Raw genomic sequence first — 22,164 nt, 5'->3', positions numbered from 1 at the left:
CTTCTCTCTCTCCCTCCACTCCCACTCTTTTTTTCCCCTCAGCCCACAAACACGCAAAAAAAATCAGGAAAAGAAAGAAAGAAAGAAAACACACAGCTCAGCTCAGCTCAGATCGATTTCCCTGTACACATGGCACATGACTACATGAGGGGGACGAGAGATGAGATACTCCTGCTGCTACTGCTCCACCACCACCGCCGCCGTGCTTCTTCACACCGTTAGCTAAGGTAACCGACAGCCACCGCCCGGTCTCGGATCCTCTGCGACCCGGCTCGCGTGGCCACCACACCCCCCCACATGGTCGTCGTGCGCTCACACCGGCTAGCGTCCGGCCGCGCGCGCGTCGCGGTTAGTGGCGGCTCCACGGAACCATCCGTGCCCCCGCCTAAAAATCGCGTGCGCCCGCCTCATTGACCGCCGCGGCTCGCGTCGGCTGCGCCCCCAACACCACCCCTTCTCGCGGCCGCTGCTGACCCCTATTCTGTTTTCTGTACACACCCACGCGCCCTCGCGGTGCCTGCCACACGAAGTCGCGGCCGGCTGGGTCGCCGCGCGCGCGGGCGGAATTGGCTTGGTGATTGAGAAGGACGCGGACCCGCCTTCCCGTCCCGTTCGTTCGTGCGTGAGTGCTGGGTTTTCCCGGGTCCAAAGACGAGGCGTGGACGATGGGTTCTCAAGTTCAAAGCCTATCTAACTCCGCCGGCCGGCCGGGCGGCTCTCTCCCCCGTTAATTCTTCGTCCGCGTCCGTAGTGGACTCGTAGCACCACTACTCCAGCAGCCACAGCCAGTGTGTGTGCTCGCCTGCCTAACCTTTGGTTCCGTCCGTCCGTCCGTTTGGCATGTGACCCAACCCATGTAATACGTGCTCGTCGTGGCTCGTCCCAGGTTGTGAGAGTGATCGGTCGTCGAGGCTTACCGAACTTACTGCGCGCTACGTGTGCCTCGTGCTGATGCTAGCTAGTTGGATTAGGCTTGATCTACCCTGGATTATCTTATGCTAGCACTGACAGTGCCACCAACTGCGGCCAGTGGTGGATCGCATCAAGCCATCAACTGAATGATCGGGGTCGACGCGTTGGAGTACACGCATGTAGCCGATCGATCTGTGCAGCACGGTATATAATGCGTGCAGCCACGCCACGCAGCAGTCGATCGCTAACAAACCTGCGTGTCCTGGCCATGTGATGATCAAGGGGAGGTACTGCCGCTGCGGTTAGCTAGCAGCTGCGGTTAGCGCGGGAGCAGGAAGTGAGTAGGGATTAAATGTGAGGAGGAGGGGTGGAAAAGAAAAAGGGAAAGGTGGTGTTGTGCCGTTAGCTAGAGGAGTAAAGTGACCGCACACCCGATGGTGGTTCGATCGGGCCTCCCTGCAAATCATATGAGCGCGGAGATGGGAGGGGCCCCACCGGCTCGATCTCCCCTCCTTTTGCAGCATAACTAACTTGGGTTGCACTCCTTGCATCCATGCCTTGACCTTTACTCCCCCTCACACTCACTCTCGCCGATCAGTGATCAGTCCGGCCGGCCGGCCGGCCAGCTCGACCGATCGTCCAGTCCACGGCAGCCTGCGGCCTCGGCTCCCAAGAAGGCACCCATCGAATCGATCGCGCACGCACATCTGGGCCTTTTTTTTCTTCTCCTTTTCATCCTGAGTAGTAGTTGCGGTTGCCGCTACCGTTTTCGGTGGCCAGGGGCGCGCTGACATGGGCAAAAATCTCGGCTTTTCCCGCAGCAGGAACGCATGCGTGATATGTTGGCCACCGACGGGGCCGGGCCGAGCCGACCGTGACCAGGGGGTGCTCTGCTAGGCAACAAGACGAGTGGAGTGAGGTTGCCATCAGGCCGCGCCACCAACCCGCCGCCAATGGGGGCGAACGCTGACGTGTGTTTGTGCCCGCAGCTCAGCCGCTCAGGTTTGGCCATGGCTGTCTGGCTAGGTACGGCCTCAATTTGTTGGTGTCGGATCCACTGACGAGTGTCGATCACAGCAAGCTGCGCGAGCATCAACGATCCCATCCAACTGCCAGCCGCAGCGCTGCCATGCCATCCATCTAGATGGCCGTCGTCGCTTGCACTCCCAGCAAGAGAAAGGGGAACCTGAAACAGTGCCGCAATGAAGCTGGCTGTACGCTGCTGCTGCTGCGACCTGCGACCCCCGCATTATTGTCGTCTGCAGATCGATCCATCGACCAGGGGGTGCCGCTGCCGCGCCTCACGATCGGAGCCCCAGCCACGGGGCACCACACGGCGCTTAATTAGTGGCGGTTGGCTGATGCGGCCTGCGGGCTCGAGGCCAAGATCGATCGATCGGTCACGGGGACCAGCACGAGTAGTCAGTCGTTAACTGCTCGTTTGGTGCGTGCTGTTGGCAGAAGCAGCGAGAGCACGTATGGCCTCCTCACGGGGAGGAGAGGAGCAGGACCAAGCTGTCACGGGAGGCAGGCCACTTTGGTCAGAGCCAGCCAGGTAGGTTAGGTTGCATGATGCTAGCTGCAAGTAATCGGGCTAGCAAATGCAAGATGCAGCTGCTGCAGTTGAAATGGTAACCGATCAAGTAGTGGATTGGACTATTGGAGGCAGACGGGACGACAGGCAGCACCCGATCTCTGACAGCCCTGGCATATAGAACTCCCTGCAGCATCGATCCCGAGGAGGGGAGGGAAGGGAAGGGAAGGGGATTATGATTGCTGAACATGCCTCTTGTGCTCTGCTGCTGAACAAAACAATCTAAAAAAGGTGGTGGCCGCGTTGTTACAGCAGCAGGCCAATCATTCGTTCAGACGTACCGCGGGTACAAATTACTTACGGCGCCTAGTATTCAATTGCAAAGCTGGATCAGACGAAGATTCTCTCGTCTAAGTAGAAAAAAAAATGCGGTGTAGTATTAAACTATGTAATGAAATGGAAAGCTGAAAAAAAAAGCATAGGTGGGTGTGGGCCCGGACGGACAGAGCCATGTGTGCCGTACATATAATACGGTGGCGCTGTGTGTGTGTGTGTGTGTGTGTGTGTGTGTGTGTGTGTGTGTGAGTGGCGATGGGCGATCGATCGCTCGGCCATGATCCATCCAACCACCGGGTGAGACCAGGAACAGGAGCGTTAGTTAGTTCTTCGCTGATGGAGCTGGATGGGGAGTAACATGCTTCGGATTAGGCCGGTAACATGCGTCGTGTCCTGTTGGCGCGTGATCGATCGGCTACTAGCGAGTAGTAGTAAGTGCGAGCAGGAGAAAGACAAACACGCGTACAGCATCGCATCATGCTGTGCATCTTTGCGCCCTTGTGTGCTTTGGTGATAAGAGACGCGATCGCGGATTAGTTTATGACTGCATCGATAGCTTTTTCCCACATAATGCACTTTCGTTGTGTAATTATCGGCATCTGAAATTCTTACTCGATTGCATGTCGGTGTCAAATCGATGCTTTTAGGTCCAGCGCAACAAATTAAGAGTAGTAAATATATGAGGGAGAAAAGTTTTCAATCCACAGAAAGTGAAAATGTTTGGAGAAATGAATAAATAAATCGGACCCATTAACCTGCAGCGAAAACTGAAAAGACAAATAAATCGAGTAATTAAAAGAAAAATGATTGGACAAATGACAAGGAAAAAAAAAGATGTGCTACCACAAAAATCTTGCTTAATTACGATTGTGAGGTTAATATAAAGATACCCCCGAGATAAGCAAGTGTCAGACGAAAGCAAGCACATGGCTTGATCGGAGGTGCTGAAAGACAGGGCATCCCAAATTTATGGTTAGATCACCCAATTGCGCGCTTTCGGATGTGCAGTAACCATAAACAAAATAAACAAAGGGAGCAGCGGATCAACCCCCCCAGTGGCCTGTGCGAGCAATACGAATCAGCTTGACGCTGATGGAGGGTTAGCATGTAGCAGGGTTAAAACCACAGTTGGAATTATTAATTCAGCGAATAATTATAAACGCTAACAATCGCACCACTATTACTATACTAGTAGTGATGGATCACCAGTGAGACGTACGAGTCATGTGTGCGCGTGTGATCCAGGCCACCGATGCGATGCGACGGTGCCCCCACCCGACGACGCCGAGCATGTGGCTGCAAGCTCACCTGGGCTCGCCGTCGGTTGCCCGGTCGCTACCTGCTGCTGCTGCTGCTCATGCGCCTGCACCTGCGCCGGCCGGCGTGCGTGCGTGCGTGCATGGATGCCGATCCATCTCACCGCACCAGTGCACCACCACCCCTCCCCCATGTTTGGTGTCGCCGGGCGCCCGCGCGGTCAGCGCGAGCGGTGGCGCAACATTGATACATACGTCCAATTCAAAGGTAGCGGCATCATCTCATGTGCGTCGTCGTCGATCGCCTCTATTATTATTATTATCGTACGTATTCTTCTACACCCTAGTGATAGTGATGGATGCATGCCCTGTTGGGTACATTGACCATGCACAGCTAGCTTGGTTGGTTGATGCCTGCCTGCAGCCAAAACAATTGCTTATTGCTAACTACTATGTCTCTGAACCTCCGCGTGTGTTACCCGGTCACCGTGTGCGATTAACTGCAGGGTAATAACTTCTTCAGACTGAGCAAGTAATTTGTCAGAGAAAGTATAATAGCAGGTTATAAGTAGACTGAATGCTGAGGTGGAGGAAAGAGGAGAGGAGAGAGAGGAGAAGCAGGCTATAATCTTACAACTCGCTTAGACACAAGTATCAAGAAACTTTGTGAGAGAAATAAGTATGACTTGTATTAATATTGAAGAGCTCACTAGTATACGGATGAGTTGAGAGGTAGTCTGCAAAGATCGGCTGTATAATTAGTCTTGCTCTCATGCGCCGTCGCCGTCTCCTCTTGTTTGCTGACGGGCGACAGTGAGGTTAACTGCAGCGAGGCAGCTTCGTCAGACTGTAAATAAACGAGCGGCGACTGTCTCTTCTTGCTTGTTGACAAGGGACAGTGGGGTTGACCGTCCTAGGTAACGTCGACTGCAGTCTGCGGGTGAGGGGTGACTGGTTCCTCGGTTTCACTTTCACGCCCGAGGTTGTACTCAGTCAAAATGGCATTTTTCCTGTCAGATGAGGTAACATTATACTACCATCAAGTTACTGAATTGATCGATTCTTCCAACCTGTGCGTGCACAGCATGCATGCGTGTCGCAGTTTCCCTTCATTCCTGTGTGCAAGCAACCAAGTCGTCGTCTCAGGCGCTTCATGTTCATGAGCTGTGACTTGTAGCCCATTGCGTATATGCACGATTGCACGTCATGTGCATCCTCTTTCTCCTCCTTTTTTGCTAGGGAGAGGATGGGCGCGCGTCGTGCATTCCTCTCTTTTTTTTCCTGCCTTTATTTTCTTTCTTTTCAGTTGCGATAATATTTATTGGTTTTCTTGAGGTGCGAACCTGATCCTACGACGACATTTTTCAGTACGTGGTCTAAGTTTTGACCGGATAGAATTCTAAATATACAGCTCAGATACAGAATTTCCTTTTTGGTTTCCGAAATGCTGCGATCACATATACCAATGAACAGGGGAAATAAGAGGTTGGCACAACAAGAAAACGTCTCATCTGTTTAGTTAGAAAATACTGCTATTCTCCAAATGCAATTCATACTAGAACTTCTACTCATCTTTTACCCATTTCTCTTTCATCTATTCTATTCATTGCTCTTACTTAATAATTGCTACAGCACCACTCTCAGAAAAATGAGTGAGCTAACTTTTCAACAAATGATGGCGCCACATATCAATTGATCTACTTTATTAATCTTTGTGTGCAAGTGAAAAACAACCTGCACATGCTTATATTAATTTAGAGACAGTAATTCCATGTGAAATTATACACACACACATAGGAATGGCCATAAATTTCGCATTGGCGCTCGTATTTTCCTATATTTATTTTAGGAATTAATGGCACTATCTATGTTTGTAATGTATTTTTTTAAAAAAAAAGAAAAGAAAAATCCTCTATGCATGTCTGGCTGTATAATCCGTCCGATCAGCACAAATCTTGATTCCCCCATTAGATTGTAGCCATCGATCTAGATTTTGTTGAGCAAAGAAGCAACTATACTACTCCTAGCTGCTAGTTGACCTCGAAGCTGTTTCCAAAACGGGATGCGACGACCGACGCGAGCCGAGCTAGTGGTACTCCGCTCCCCAAAACGTGTGCATGTGGCGACGCACAGCGGGCTGGTCGGCCGTCGGCGTACTTTCCATCGCTGCATTGCATTGGGACCCGCAAGTACGAGCCCACTACTTTCACCAGCGCGTGCATGTTACCCCCTCATGCGTGCCGCACGTTGCCGCCGGGCGCTATAGCTCTGCGTTGCCCTTTGGGATCGGCAACTTTATCTAGCTGTGTTGTCACGGTGAGTGTGTCCACTCCATTTTATTCTTTGGATCGTCCATCCTGATCCAGGCCACACCTCCTTGACCGCATCTAATCCACTCACTCACTCTTTCCCTCTCGCTGCAGCCGGGCCCCACCACGAAGAATAATGTATAGCAGTAGTAATAGTATAACAGAAGGGTTTGATCGCATAATGCGTAGTAGATAGATGCCGATACACACATGCATTTATGCTTGCCGGTTGTTGCTTGCGACTGGAGAGTGAGAGTGAGCGTGAGTGAGTGGTGTAGGACTGCAGGGGCACGCAGGGGTCACTCACCAACACAAGGGGATGGAGCCATGGAGGCCGCGGGTAGGGGACAGCTCAGACCCAGGGAGGGGGGGAGCAAACGCGGTCGGGGGCACGTGACAGCGCCAGCCTACTTATCCGTCGGCCTCCTCCCCATGTGCCGCACCTCGCGACGCGCTCTCCCCGCTCCGCTCCCCCTCCCTGCCATCGCCGCCGTCGGTCGCGGAGCCGACGGCCGCGGATCGGAGGGCGCGGGTTGGCGGAGGACGGAAGCAAATCCGGCGCGGGAATCGCGCGTCGGCGCGTGGACTTGCCTGCCTCTCGCGATCGGTGGTGGGCCAGGTTTCACGCACGCATTGCGGTGGGATGGGTACAGACAGAGAGGTAGTGACTTCAGCCCCTGAATTTTGATTGGCCCGGTTTCAAAACCGAATTCGAATTCACCGAGCAGCCGGCGCATTGCCCGCGTGTGATGTGACTTTCGGGGAACGTGGTTTTAAAATTCGCGTATGGTTTCGAGTTTTCCACCGTACACGGCGTAATCTGAGCAGATAGTTCGAATGTTAGTATTTGCAACTCTCTCTTTTTTTTTTGTTTTCATGCAGATAAACACCCTTCTGATTTCTGAAACTCCGAACAAACAAAAGAGCGGGTCCGTACACAGCTGGGCATAGCATGGTTCTATCACTCAAAATCTGCGCCGGGGGTGCAGCAACATGTCGTGAGGACATGACGCAGTTAGCTAGTGAGTGACAGGTGGCGCTATCATGCATGCACCCCCACATCATGCCGGCCGCGAGGGTCCACGCGACAGTTCTACAGCTCGAAGCAGCAGCAGCATTGCCTTCCAAGGAAGGATTCGTCGGATCAGTCCGCAGTACCAGAGTTCTGTGTGCGTGCATGCATGCCTCTGGTCTTAATCGCTTCTTGTGTGTTCAGACGACCGACGGCCGATCGATCAGGTGATGGTGGCATGCAGCCCATGCCCATCTCTATACATGCACACATGACACAACAACTAGCTTATAGCTTTCGCCAATAATTCCTTTAGTCATATAGAATATATGCTCACCGGCACTGCTAATTTGCCACATCGATCACGGTCACGGCAGGCATACACATCCCTGCTGCTCGCCAGCTCTCAGCACAAAGCAACAGGTTAACTGAAAAAAAGCAGACCAGAAGTGGATTGTCCAATCGCCACGACAAACTCCGACACTGAATTCTCGTTACGTGCAGTGTCTTAGTCACACAATCTATTATCTTAATACAATAGTGTTAAAAGAAGCCACCACGACTACCATCATCATCGCAGACAGCTCCACTATGCGCATCTCGACTAGCACAGCAATGACACTACCCTCAATGGCCTAATTTAATCCGTGAGAGATTTGGTTGGAAAAAATATCAACACATGAGAATTTGGATCGGCAGAGACGACAAAGCATACGCACAAAAATATCATTTCTAGAATAAATGGGAGGGAGGGGGGGAGGGGGGGAGTACAAAATTGAGTGTTGCTGTCTATTGCCATCTGGCAACAATTGGAGCCAAATCAGGGATGAGAATATGTACAGGTGTACCCATCCATGTGCTCATGTGTCCCCAAAACCCACACTAGGAGACTTGACCAACAATGTGAAAAGAGAGGGCGTTGATTGGATGGAGTAGCGATTGGATCCAGTAACAAAGTAGCCATTCCAGTTGGGTGGAAAAATAATTAACATAGGAGAATTTAGGTTGGCATAGATGACAAAGTAGACACGCTATCCGTGTGCCATGAGAGATTTAGTTATAGTGAAAACATCATTTCTGGAAGAAATTTGGGAGGGAGGGAGAGAGAATGAAATTGAGTGATATTGTCTGTTGCCACTATCTGATAGTAGTAGTACAAGTAATTGGAGCTAAACCAGGGATGAAATATGTACCCATCCCCATGGTCACGTGTCCCCTTAAACCCAGATTAGGGGACCAGCCAACAAAGAGGGAAAGAGAGGGTGTTGATTGGATGGAGTAGCGGTTGGATCCAATATCAAAGCAATCATTCTAGCAGTAGATGTAGCTCCGGTCACAATGTGGTGATTCGAAGGTTGGAGAGGAATATGGATGGCAGTGGGAGCGAGCCGGGATGTGGTAGCCAATGGCATTGTGGATATGAAACACCAGAGGGAAGCCGTGTGCCATGACATACATCGATGGCAAGACGAGATGGATAAATAGATGAATGGTTGAATTTTGCCACAAGAAGCTGTACGAAGGCATCGAGGTTGTGATTTTCATTTAATTAGTATAAATCAATCAAAAACTAAATTACCAAGCAAAAGGCTAGCATGCAAACACATTACTTACTATCATAGCAGCCATGATAAGAATGCAGATTTGGGTTCGATACTACAGAGCTACGGGCAAGTCAAAAAGAACGGTAAGGTTGCGATGAAAGCATACAAGATAAGTTAATCAAGGCCTAGATTAAGCAACATATGATTGGATTTATGACTAAGATATTGATGAAGACACTATTGCACAACAACCTATCACCGCCGGCCCCGAACCGTACATCACGGCTGGTTTGGCCTCTCATTGGATTAGGTTCAGTGGTGATAAGGGACCTCATTACCGCTAGACAGAACTAGCTGTGATGCCCTTTATCGGAAAAAAAAACATCGCCCCGATGACCTATCACACGCCGCTGCAACTCGGCCACGTCGCTGCTTGGACGCCCCAACAAGAGAGGGGGGAAGGAAAGATAAAGCCGCACCGTACCAGATCCGGTCAGCGCACCCCTCTATCTCCACTATGCTCCCCGCCTCCACCAATGCTCTGAGCGGCCACCTCTGCTGTGGCATTGCGCTCCTCCACCCCGCTGGTTGCCGCCACGCCTTGCCCGACCGCCGTTCCTCGCCACATGCACGAGGTGAGGGGTGAGAGGAGGGGGGAGAAAGGGCTGACGGGGATCTACCGAAGAGGGAGGGAAGTGAAGAGAAGGAAAGAAGAGAAGGCTGGGCTGAGAGATAAGCAAGACCGGGGAGGGTGAGCGTATAAGAAGACGACGGACACTAGAGGCCTCCACTCAACTCGAGTTCAAAAAAGTTCAGGTCTGGTTTGGTTCAGCTTCACCATTTCATGATTGGAACTAGCGGTGATGTATGTTTTCACCGCGAGTTCCAACATCTATTATGTCTATCTAAAGACTGAAGCGGAGGTGAAAACGTTTCATCGCTGGTTCACATAAAACCGACGGTGATGGCCCATTGGTGATGGACAGTTCCGTAGTAATGAGATGTGATTTTAGATATGCTATAGACATAGTTGCTAATGGTGATCAACGACAAGAGGGTGGTCCATGGACGAAACTATAGATAGACATGATTGAATGCTGGCTGCAAGAGAGTTATGGTGTCAGGCTAACTTGCAGCCACGAAGCCTACAAGGAACCGAGATGCTTATGATATTTCTTTAAGATATTTTAAAAAGTTAAAAATAAAACAACATATATATATGGATAAGTACATTTCAATTTAGTTTTTATGGTTTTTTTAGAAAATAAAGAGAATGTAAATGAATATACATTGGGTGCAACATTTGATGTACATACATGTTGTTGTACATGTACCATATCAGGCATTGGTGAAGAGAGAGGAAAAGAAAATAGATGTCCACTAAAAGAAAATAATATTGAATCTAGTCGCGCTATTTACGGAGGTCATCTTGCTATATATATACATATATATATAAATATAAAAAATTATATAAATATTTCGTCATGCACGCAGATTGCGCGAACGATCAGCGTGCGACGTCTAAGCCGCGCAATTTGAAATGGAGGGAACTAGGCGGTGGTGCCACTCCCGTAGTTGGAGCTAGATGTCGAGATGGTCAGCCATTGCTCCGTCGCTGTCACGGTGGATCGATCGCTTGCTTTTGCTTGCTTGCTTGTACGTTAGGTGCAGCGCAGCACAGAGCCCCGGACAGCAATGTCGTGGGAATTAAGAACCAAGCTGATGGCAATTAGGTGAGGTGTTTTGGACGCTTCCCCCGACGGCTGCCGATGGCGACCCCGGCCCGGCCCGGGCCCGCACCGCTGGCTGCCCATTCCCGTTCCGTTCCGTTCATGCATCGCTATGCTAGCAGCCGTATACTAGTGCGCTGGGTCCCACGTAGGCCGCGCGCTTTGCCAGCTGGGAGGGGCGTGACGCGCCTGCAACACTGACCTGGCATCGCCCCTGAATCCGACGTGCCACTTGCAGGCGCCCGCGGTGACAGCCGGTTCGGTCTCACCTCGCGCAAGCTGACAAGCCGTCGCCGTCGCCACGTAGGACGGGCCGATGGGTGCGCCACCGGACGCAGGGGCCTTTGCAGCGGCGTTCGTTCTGGTCACACGACTCCTGCCGTTGCGACTTCGTAGTCGGGAATATGTGCGCGTGTACTGATTCGTTGGATGGAACAGACACGATACTAGGAGCCCATTTGGTTACCGACAAATTAGTATGATCGCTCACTGTATCTGCAAGCCACAAATCCTAACAAAAAAATACCTGAATTTTTTCTAAACCAAACGAAGAAAAAAAAAATCGAATTTTGCACGCATGGATGGATGGTAATGCGCTGTGTGCTGCGAGTACCTTTCTCGCTCTCCGCATGTACATGTGCTCTGTGGCTACCGAAAAGTTGGTATTGCTTCTAAGATACGGCTAGATCATCATTGTCTAGTAGTGACTATTTTCAGTTAGTTAGGAGCATTAGGTGATGCAATTTGGGCCAGGAATTGCATGATCAAAGAAGAATTTTTTTTAAAAAAAAGAACAAGGAAAAAGAAACGGGAGAATAGAAAACATGGGGTCACGTTGGCTGCATGTGCGGCAAGAGACTCGTCCGGTCCTACCAAGACCGAGTGACCAACTACTAAGATAGGTCTGTTGCGCGTATAAAGAAATCAATCAAAGGGGGAAGCTTTAGCTTTGTATATATGTTTCTTTGATAACTTTGAAAAAACAGAAAAGGGAAATAATACACTAAAGGTTGACCATCCCTTTGGCAACACCCTGAGCACTACTACAAATACAAATAAAATTCAATATCAGAATTACTATAAACCATTTCCTCACGGAAAAAGTTTTGATAGAATCATTTTACACCAACCTTAAAAACATATTCGATCAATAATGCGATTACGATTTACGGTGTAGCTGCTATGGAATTTCTTTTGTTCAAATGAGATCTTTGTATATGATCGCACAACGGACACTCGAATATTTTTCTAATTTCCTCTTTGAAGCTATTTTGGAGATTCTCTTTCTCGAACTATACTTTCCCCGATGAACATCAACTAGGAAATGGGAAATCAAAGTACAAGCAAAGCAAAGCCTGGGAACATTGAAAGAGAAAGAAAGAGAGCGTCGGTCATGTGGGGATGGTACACGGGAGTATATTCTAAACACGCCAATAAATAAATTCCACTATCAATTATCTAATACTCCTCCGTTTCAAATTGTAGGTCGTTTTAACTTTTCTAAATTCATAAATGTTTGTATGTATCTAAATATACACTTATATTTAGGTGCATATGGACGTCTATAAATCTAAAAAATCAAAACGACCTACAATTTGGAACGAAATATTCAAGATTTAAACTGTAGCACAGTGAATTCAGGCATTGGTGAAGATACCTATGCAGCGTACGATCCCGTTCCAAGCACCGGTCCATGCGGTGGCGTCGGCCACCGACACGGCGACTCCACCGGCCGCAGCCCGCGCCCGGCACCGGCGGGCGCCGGTGCGCCGGGCTTCATGTTCTGGCGAAGCCGAATTTGGTTTACTCACGATTTTGCCTCGGGATTTCCACCGCAGCAGAGATGTCAAATGGTCCCGGTCAAATCACCCCCACCCAACCACATTAGCAGCTTGGAATTATAGTATTATTTTCGGTTGTTGCCGGATCTCCAAACAAAAATAGTTCTAGAATAGATGGGCCCACGACGTGCTTGCTTCCTAGTACTAGTATACGAGTGCTTGACAAATGTGTGCGCATCTGCAGCTCACTTCTTAAGCTGCTGCTATAGTGCGCTCTATTGGTATGTCCGTATGTACCACATGAGAAGTCAAGGAGGAAGACACCGACAAAATTCCATGACTTGGATCCATATTTTCAAACCAAAATGCTATCCAATCAGAAACTCAATCAAATTCTTCCTCTAGTCAAAATTAGCTGATATTTCAGGCAATCAAATTGGGCCGCGCTTAGTAATATTTTGCTGCTCGGGTAACCTTTTTGCGCGGTTGATCACTTCTGCTGACATTGCAAATTAACAGTAGTAGGATGCATGTGAACTGGGGAGTATTCTCCTACTAAAAAACATTTTTTTGCCGATCTGAATCTCAAAGGCAACGTATGTGCCCAGTGAGAGCGTAATGTTGGGCACAAAAAGGGAGACAAAAATGATGTGAAAAATTCGTTGAGTCACATGCATTAAGCACGGATCTAGCTACCATGTTGGTGCTGGTGTGGAGATGATGAGAGGGGTGGGCTTCCAGGACAATGCAGGTATGCATCCCATGTGAGATGTTTTCATCTTCAGTTCAGGCCCATGCACCTGCTCTCCCACTCTCCTCCCGGTCTCCCCCACCCCACCCACTCCACCAGCAAAATCTCTTCATCTCCTCAATGAAACCAGCGGGCTCTACTCCCCCCCCCCCCCCCCCCCCCCCCCCCCCCCCCCCCAAAAAAAAAAAAAAAAAAAAAAAAACGTCACCAGCAATGCAATGTTCCAAGCCTCCAACAACCATACAGTTCAGAAAGGCCGTTACCAGGTTGGTGTCAACCAGCATCCAAGACCACACGCACAGTCCTGGCTAGTGGCTAACTGACTGCACCTGCACCCTCTTGTTAGCATGCAACAGTCTCAGGGTGCATTCGGTTTTTTAGGAGTCACTCTTTGCTAACTGTACAAGTGTATGGGCAATTGATTAAGCGGCTGATGAGGAATAGGAGCAGAAAATGCCCAATGATATCGCAGTTCCAAACATACATGGATCCAACTGAAAATACTGCACAATGTATGTACCTGACGGCGATGCCATGCCAACATTACCGAACAGACCAGTGAAAACAAATTTGGACAATCACCATTGAGGATCACACTCGCATTCTGAATCTCCTTGTGAATACATTGTCCGTAAGATTCTTAGTAAAAGAAAATCCATAAAGCAAAACTGAGTGCCGAAACTGTAAAAGTTTTTCTTCACTTCCTCCAGGCTATCTGTAAAGAGCTCTGGGTCAGTTCATGTGAAGAAGTGATAACACCCTCACAAAATTCTGGGCAATAATTCGTGGCTGTTATATACCATTTACAAAGTAGCTCAACTATGTACCAACTGCTGTACATGTGAAAGGAGAAACTGGTGAATCTGTGCATACGTGCAGTATCCATGCATTCCAACTTCATTTTCTGTCCAGACTGACTTATACAGCTCAAATCTTGGGCACTAGCTTCATCATGAAGTTGTATTGTACTCCTTTAGCAATCTTAGGTTCTGGCCATTTAGCTCCTTCCGGTACACGGATGCATTTGAAACCTTGATTTTTGTACAGGCGCAGGGCAGCTATGTTGTTTACATCACAGTGCAATGCCATGGTCCGGCACCCCCAACTCCTTGCTCGCGCCTCTGCTTCTTGGACCAACATTTTAGCAATTCCTTTCCGACGTTCCTCCTTTCGCACTGCGACATTTGCTATATAAGCAATACCTGCTCTGCAGAAGTTGGAATTAACCATGCATGTCTTTTAAGTGGGGAAAATACTCGCGCATGCACATTTAGAAAATATCATTGAAATACAATTATGGAACACCTTTAGACATCCCATACAGACAGAAGCATGTATAGCAGAACCAATAGCACAGACTAACTGATTTCCAACTAGATATAGTTTAGTATTCACTAGTCTATAAAAAATGTTTCAGAAATCAGAATGTGAATTGACTCAAGTAGCTGTATTTTGATGATTTCAGTAGAGGATTCATCCCTTGAAATTCTTAGAAGACGTGGGCCACCCAACTATTTCATAAACTCAAGGTTAATGTACGAAAGGATCTTATAATTCCTCCTGTAGCTACAAAGTAAATGTAGGGAAATTGACATATGAAAGGAACCTGGTTAGTCTGGTTAAGCTAGACAATGGAAGGGGAAAATCAAGTATATAAAGGTAGTATTGAACAGAAACACTGTCAGCATACTAACACTTTATTTGCATTGAATAGACTCCCAGATGGACAAAAGACTACTCTACAAACACTACCCACATAGTTCTCCCTTCCTACTTCAGCTGAGAAGTGTTTGGTCAAACTATTTTAGATGTCATTGATGAAATCGAATGTTCCATTTTATATGGAGCGTGTTAAGGAAACACATTCAACCTTCAAATATTATTTTGAGGCGAGAAGCATGGTATTTTTCTTTAGTAAGAGAGTCTAGACAGACGCTCAGCATTTTTTGTAGTTAGAATAAATCTACAGCGACCCTCTATACTGCCTGAAACTAGCTTGACAAAGAATGATTTAACTTTGACAACAAATGCTATACAATAGCACTGTTGCATCTTTGGCTTGTGAATATATTCGTGCAGCAAATTAGCCTTTTCAACTTCTGGTAAACCTCAAGATACATTTAAGTTGATCATAACCAATTTGGTTTCATATATCAAAAGAAGAAGAAGGCCTATGTTATAGATGTCGATTGCCCTATAAAATTAAGTTTTTGTCCAGCATATATTGTCGGTATCTCCATGACAGAACAAGCTATACATATATCCTTCTCTAGACTCCAGTGCCCTCCAAATCAGGAAGGGCATTGCAGTATTGCGATAGCTTTCCGAATATTGCAATGTATCATATGTCCTGTTGAATCTTCATTAGTTTCTGATTATACTAATTATACATTCTAAAAGAAAAAACAGAAGAGTTCTTTTCTTTTTATTGATCAAGTCAAAGAAGTGATGCATATAACTAGCAATGGTAGATATACAAGCTTCAGAACAATAAGTAATGTTATTGACAAGGTGAATCCTACAGCAAAATATGTAGCGTGCATTCATCTATCTTGACATTCTCAGCACATAGATTAGAGGGTCATTAATGTATATGTTTCAACAACTAATTATATACCTTCTCTGCTTCAGGGGTCCCCTTCTCGGAAGATAGTCTGCCACTGTGTCAACTGTAAGAATGCCAGCTATGGAGCCTCTACTGAGATTGTATTTCTGAAATTCGGCTTCTCTAAGATCTCTGCACTCGATGTCGAAGCTATTGGTTACAGAATTAGAATTGACCGCAACAAGGCAAGTCCTCGTACACCCGGGTGGAACTGAAAATCCAGATAGGAGAGCAATGTAACGATCAATCCGTAGAACAAGGTCCAACGGGAACTTGTAATCTGGAAAGAAAGAGCTGCAATGAGTGTCAGCTACTTCCCAACATTCTTCGAGCCGTGCATCTCTGACAACAATTTCAGGGTACAAAGAAGGCAGCAGTTCAACCGCCTGGCTAGCATAGCAAATTCCTGAAAATAAAATTTGAAAGAAAAGAATGTCAAGGACAGTAGCCACATAACAGCAAAGGTGTGGTATCTCGTAATTAAAATGATGTTTAAAATTCTGCTGACAAAATAAATTTGGTGATTACAGTTTGAGTTATGTGATTAAAATGTACCCGACGCACTAAAACTACAAACTTGTCAGGTTCATATAGCCAAATTATGTTAATTTTGCGGTTGCACAGGGGCTAGGCATCGACCATACACAAATCCAAATACCCAAATCGGTGCTTGCAAAGTTGCCAAATAGATAGTTCATGAAATACAATTTTGGTGGTTGGTATGACTATATTTCTACATTCTCAATGAGGAGGGCACATATCAGGATGTTGAATTATACACCACCAAAATAGTAACTTGTCCCGAGAAAACTCAACGCATCATCGCGCATCGAATTACACTTGGCAACTACAATCAGCGCTTAAATCCCACGAATTGGAATGGGGATGAGGGTGCGGACCTGCGGCAGGTTTGTAGGCGAAGGACGGGCCGTAACGCCGGAAGGCGCCGGTAGATCGGTGGCAACGATCAACAGGTGACGCGGAGAAGGAGGACGACGGGGCGCGAGACAGGCTCAGCGCCGGCGTAATCATCCTTCTCCCTGGACCTCGACTCCTCCGCTCCGCTGCCTTGCTGTCTCTCTCCACCGATTTTTTAATCTGTCGTTCAGCGGAAGCCCAGCCAGCCAAGCAAAGCCCACAACTTTCCGTCTTCTCAGTCGCTTTGCGTAAGCATCAGGTTGCGTTCCAAAATACACTACGCGTTTTACGTGGGTTCAGATTTTGCAAAAAGCCCCTAATTTACATTATGACTATTATTGTATCTGAAAAAGCTCCTCTAATTACATGTATATGAAACGTATGGCAGCATCATATCATTCTGCGTGGGAATTAAGATGCCTAGCAATTGTACTCGCATGACATGAAGGTACTCCTTCCATCCCAAATTATACGTCGTTTGACATTTCTGGGTACACGGCCCTTACGCTACGTATAAAAAACAAAATGATCTATAATTTGAAATTGATTTTAAGTACATAGGTGGTCAGTTGTGTTGGAATTGATTTTACAACCATATTGGTAGGGCAGCAGTGTCGTGAAGAGGACTGGAAGTTGGTGGAGGGATGATAATGGTTAGTTTAGTTGATTGAACAATGAGGAGATCATGGACTCCAAATGATAGTCAGGATGTGGTTTAAGGATCCGACATCCGAGCTATGTAAAAGAGAGCTAGATGGCAGAGATACTAGGAGTTGACGGTGACATTTCTAGTATCACGTTTGTAAGTTTGTTGATGGTTCATGAAAGATTGGTGGAATATTTATCTGCAAAACCGTAGTTTGAAAATAACAAGTTTAACGTTTAAGACCGCTAATGCCTTTTATCATTTGGCTGCTTCGCTTACGGTGACTAGCTAAAACAACTGATTCCATGGCACTTCTGTTGGTATGCGAGCTATCCTAGATGGTGTTTGGTTCATACAATTCATACAACGGTAATATAAATGCAAATGATATGGGATTGCAGTGCTTTCAACTACGGAACGAGCGATTACACTCTTTGTTTTGGTTCTACTGTGGTAACGTAATCAGATAGTATACTTTTTCGAATTTAAAAAACAAGTTCTGTTTTCTCATTACAGAGGGGAAGGGGTTGTAAGAGGCTTGTATAGCGTGGGGATTTGATTATAGTATCAACCGATTACTGATGGGTGAAAACAAACAGCTGTAACGTGATTCACCATCTGTAATCCGATTACATTACATTTTGCCGAACCAAACACACCATAGTTAGATGTTCATCTGAAAATTTCCTTTTTTCCCCCTCATGCCAGGTGGAGACGATCAATTGGGTGTTTCTGTCAATATCACCAGATCTATGGTGGCATGCATCTCAATATAAATCAAAACAGGTTGAGCTACTCATCTTACAAGTTGTCATCCACGATTTGCTAGTTATAACATCAGCAGGGTGCGATTTGTGATGTCATAAGCACTGAAAGTAGCAGCAGAAATTGATCCTCTCGATACCGTCCGTTCAACCGCAGACCACGTAGAACCCATGGCTAGAACCCCAGAACACCTTTGCTAACGCTAATCAGGCACACGAAAGCCCGATTCGCAGCACACAGATGGGGTGAAATGCAAAATTTGCTACTCTCATGACATCTCATAAGAAAGCATCTAAATTATGGACTGTCTTCGGTCATCCTACATATGAGGTCAACAACTTTTCCGAATTGCTCTAGCCCTTCACACCTCTGCACCATAATCATGGACTAGCTAATGGTTAACAGAACCATCATCTTCAGTTCTTCACCTCTGCTCGAGCCTTCCTATGAGGTTTGGATCCGCCTCCCACAAAACCTGCATTAAAAGATAAATTTATTTATCATCTTTGCATTTCAATCTGCGAAACAAAAGATTATGGATCAATATTTTTATGAAAAATCTTCCATGTGCAAGATATAATGCACAATTGCCAAGAATTGCTCCTTAAGCAAATCATACTCACTCATCTGACAAGGATTCCCTCACACCTCAGCGTATTATCTGTGGGTGAACATTGTGCAAGGATCCATTTTAATGCTTACAAGGGCTAACATAATGATGCAGGGTAATCAAGTATGTGAACCAACATATGACCAACGACTATATATACTTTATCGATGCAAAGTGCTAATTTTAGTACAGTGAAACATATGTCAGGTTCATTACAAGATACAACGGTGGGATCTTTCCTTACTCAGAAAGAATGTCACATGCTAGGAAAACTCATTCATTAGTTTTCTAGGAACCTCACACTTGCAGTTGCAGTGCTTCATAAACCTCCCACCTGCCGTGCTTCACGTTGTCTTAGGCAATGTTCTCTCCAGCAAAATGGACACACATAGTTACATGCTATATAAAGGTAAAACTTCAATAATGTTCATGAAGATATGACACAATATAGCAGTGCATGAAATCAAGTAAACAATGCGTAGGTGATCATGACGTGCATTTGCATCATTGCAACAAGCTGCATAAAGAAACAGTCACAGGCCACCCTGAAATGGTGTTTGGTGGAAGGATGAGCTAAAAGGCATAACAAATTTATACATGAAACAATACAATGATGAAACACTTCTCCAAGGATTCACAAGAAATAGCATCATTTTAGTGCAGCTGTGCGAAAAATTCGTAAAGTAATCACTATACAGTAAACAAGCTATGACTTTACAAGGAAAAACTATAGGTCCTATCCTCTCCATCCAATCCTGGTCATGCTTTCCGTAATTGGTGTACGGAAACAAATCCAACCAAAACAACACATGTTCTTGGTTTGCTATTAACAATCGCGCAGTAATTCAATTCCAGCCAAGGGACAATCTAGCAATCCAAAGTCCACTGGTCATGGAGGCATTTTCGCCAACAGCTAACGGGCACACTACAAGCATCAGCAGTCAGCACGGCAAGGAACAGTTAAGACCCGCGGCACCAAGCATTTCTCAGAAAGTGAGACAATAGCACTACAGCTACCAGCGACAGGAGAATTGAAAGGTAAAGCATTTTTTGCGTTTGCTATGGAAAGCAGACAAGCAGTAGACGGGGAAATGCCGAGATGGCGTTGACAAGCACCTGGCTGACGCCAATGAGGCAATGAATAACAGCAACCCCATCCATCGGCGGCGCTCGGTGAGGCATCTCACGCCTCTTCGTGCTCTCCTCGCTGGCAGGCCTGCGCCGCTGCGCGCCACCCACGGACGATACAAGACGAACCGTCGCGTAGAAGGTGCCTGCAGGGCGCAGTGGCAGAGGTGGGATTTCGACGCGAATGGGGTTGGAAATAACCAGCAGCAAGACCACAGAGAAGCGCCGCCCCATGCGCGTCCGGCGTAGGGATCCGCAGGGTAACATCTCGTATTTTTACGGGAAGTTTGAATTTGAAAAAATATGTATTTTAAAAATTTTATGATGCGGTGTGAATTTTTTCAAACTATAAGAGTGACTTCATTGAACATTTCCCAAAACTTCTAGAATTATTATAGATTAAAAAGAAATGCTAAGATGTTATATGTGCTAGTGTGAATATTTAGAGTACATTTGAAATTTATTTGGATTTGTTTGAGTGGGACTTGTATTTGAATTAGAATTCAAATACAAATCAAACTAGAAGAACTAACTAAATCTAACCCGAGCCCACACCAACCCAGTTAACCTCAGCCCACCTATCTAACAACCCAACCTAAGGCTGGAGCAAAAATCGGAACTTACGCTTTTCCAAAACCGGAACCTCTGGTTTTCAACCCAGACCACCTTCGCACCGCAGTCGCTGACCGCCCGACCCCACTTGTCAGCCACCGTGCCACTGTTCCGCTTTCTTCCCCACGGCAGTCACGAGCGCGACAGCGACGTGCGCGCCGCGCACGACGCCAGCCGCCCGTGTCACTTTTTCGCGGGCGCGACAACGACGTGCGCGCCGCGCACGACGCCAGTCGCCCGTGTCACTTTTTCACTAGCACCCACGAATGCGCACCACGCCGCCCGGCCGCATCCCCTGCCGTCCATAGCAGCCCAAAAACCCTAGCCGCCCCCTGTTTTAACCCCCACACCAACCACTCTTGGCCACCACCGAAATTGGGGTTTTCCCCTTCACCCGCCGCCGTTTGGAGAAGAGGAGAAGGGAGAAGGGGGCGCAGGGGATGGGGAGAGGACGCTGGAGGAGGAGAAGACCGCTGCTGCCCCGTCGGAGAGCCGCCAAGCCCGCGCCCGTTTGTTTCACCTCTGCACCGCGCTGCTTCTTCCCTCGTCTGCAAGCCCACCGGGTGAGCCTCACGACCCCCGCTCGCCTGGGTGAAACGCTGCCGCATTTGTGACCTGAACCGCACGCTCGCGCACGCGCAAAGCCCATCACGGTCGAACCCTTAGCAAAACTAGATCTTCCGGTTTCCAAATCGGAACTTCCGGTTCTGCGCCGCCCAGCCTGCAGTAGCTCCAGAAACCTTAGGAAGTCTCGACTAAACGAATCCCAAACCCTTGTGTGGTGAACCCTAACTTCCCATGGCCATCCAAAGCCCTTCCTAGGAGATCTCCCCCAAGAGGAGAGATCTACCCATAAAAAATCGGAACATCCAGTTTTCCTAAATCAGAATTTTCTGTTTTAAAATCGGAACATCCAGTTTTTCTAAATTAGAACTTCCTGTTTCTAATTGGAACTTCCGGTTACAACATCAGAGCCTCCGATTTTTACCCCAGAAATTAGAAAACCCCCACGACAGCTTAGCCACCGGCCCAAAAACCCTCCAAAGCTACCTGTAAGCCTTTAAGGTAGTTTGCGACCAAATTGCAGCTGACCCGTGGCTAGATAACAGCTAACTCCTTTGTTTCCTATTTTCGCCCATCTTACCAAAATTCCGAAAAATGTTTTCAACTTCAAAAATTCATAACTAAGTCATTCTAATTCCAAAAATTATGAAACCAGTTTCATAATTTTCCTAAAATCATGCAGCACATGTTAGACTAGGCTTTATTCTTGTTTGGTTCTTCTTTGGATCTCTTTTGGAGTTACTTTGCAACTAGACGTTCGGTAATTATGGTAATTGCGTAATTAGGAGCTGCCGAAGACTCGGAGCTGAACTCGGAGTTGGAGCCGTTCGAGGACTACTACGAGGAGGAAGACTACTCAGGTTCACACCCATTCAATTTGAATACCTATTAGGCATTGCTAAATTAGTATGCTAGCGCTTTATTTCCTCGCTTGAGATGATGAATCTTGCATAGCCTTCTTTATGCCTTGAATCCTTGTTCGACCTACTACCATAGTACTTATATATGCTATGTGCGATGCTTGCATGTATATGGGAAATTGTGATTAGGATTCTTGACGTGTGTGGGATTAAAACCGGCAGGAGAAGGTGATTTTGGGATACTTAACGGGAGTGAGCTTTACACAACCAAATCTTCGGATTGGGGGCTTG

The 22,164-nt window shown here is 47.1% G+C and overlaps 1 protein-coding gene and 1 long non-coding RNA gene across 2 annotated transcripts; both read right to left on the bottom strand.

Annotated features, from left to right (window-relative positions):
- Window positions 1-13,749: 13,749 nt before the first annotated feature.
- On the bottom strand, window positions 13,750-16,898 carry LOC117841466 (GCN5-related N-acetyltransferase 4, chloroplastic). The gene is made up of 3 exons (XM_034721855.2): window positions 16,670-16,898; window positions 15,783-16,176; window positions 13,750-14,372 (listed from the first exon to the last, which is right to left on the bottom strand). Exons 1-3 carry the CDS (start codon window positions 16,800-16,802, stop codon window positions 14,093-14,095), a joined length of 807 nt encoding a protein of 268 aa, XP_034577746.1. The 5' UTR covers window positions 16,803-16,898; the 3' UTR covers window positions 13,750-14,092.
- Window positions 16,899-18,107: 1,209 nt separating this feature from the next.
- On the bottom strand, window positions 18,108-20,374 carry LOC117845864 (uncharacterized). Its single transcript, XR_004638172.2, has 2 exons — window positions 19,826-20,374; window positions 18,108-18,574 (listed from the first exon to the last, which is right to left on the bottom strand). It is a non-coding gene; the product is annotated as an uncharacterized lncRNA (long non-coding RNA).
- Window positions 20,375-22,164: the final 1,790 nt, after the last annotated feature.

Source organism: Setaria viridis, chromosome 1 (genome assembly GCF_005286985.2).
Source record: "Setaria viridis chromosome 1, Setaria_viridis_v4.0, whole genome shotgun sequence".
Taxonomy (NCBI): domain Eukaryota; kingdom Viridiplantae; phylum Streptophyta; class Magnoliopsida; order Poales; family Poaceae; genus Setaria; species Setaria viridis.
Note: the sequence above shows the minus strand (reverse complement) of the source record. Positions and strands in the feature narration are given on the sequence as shown.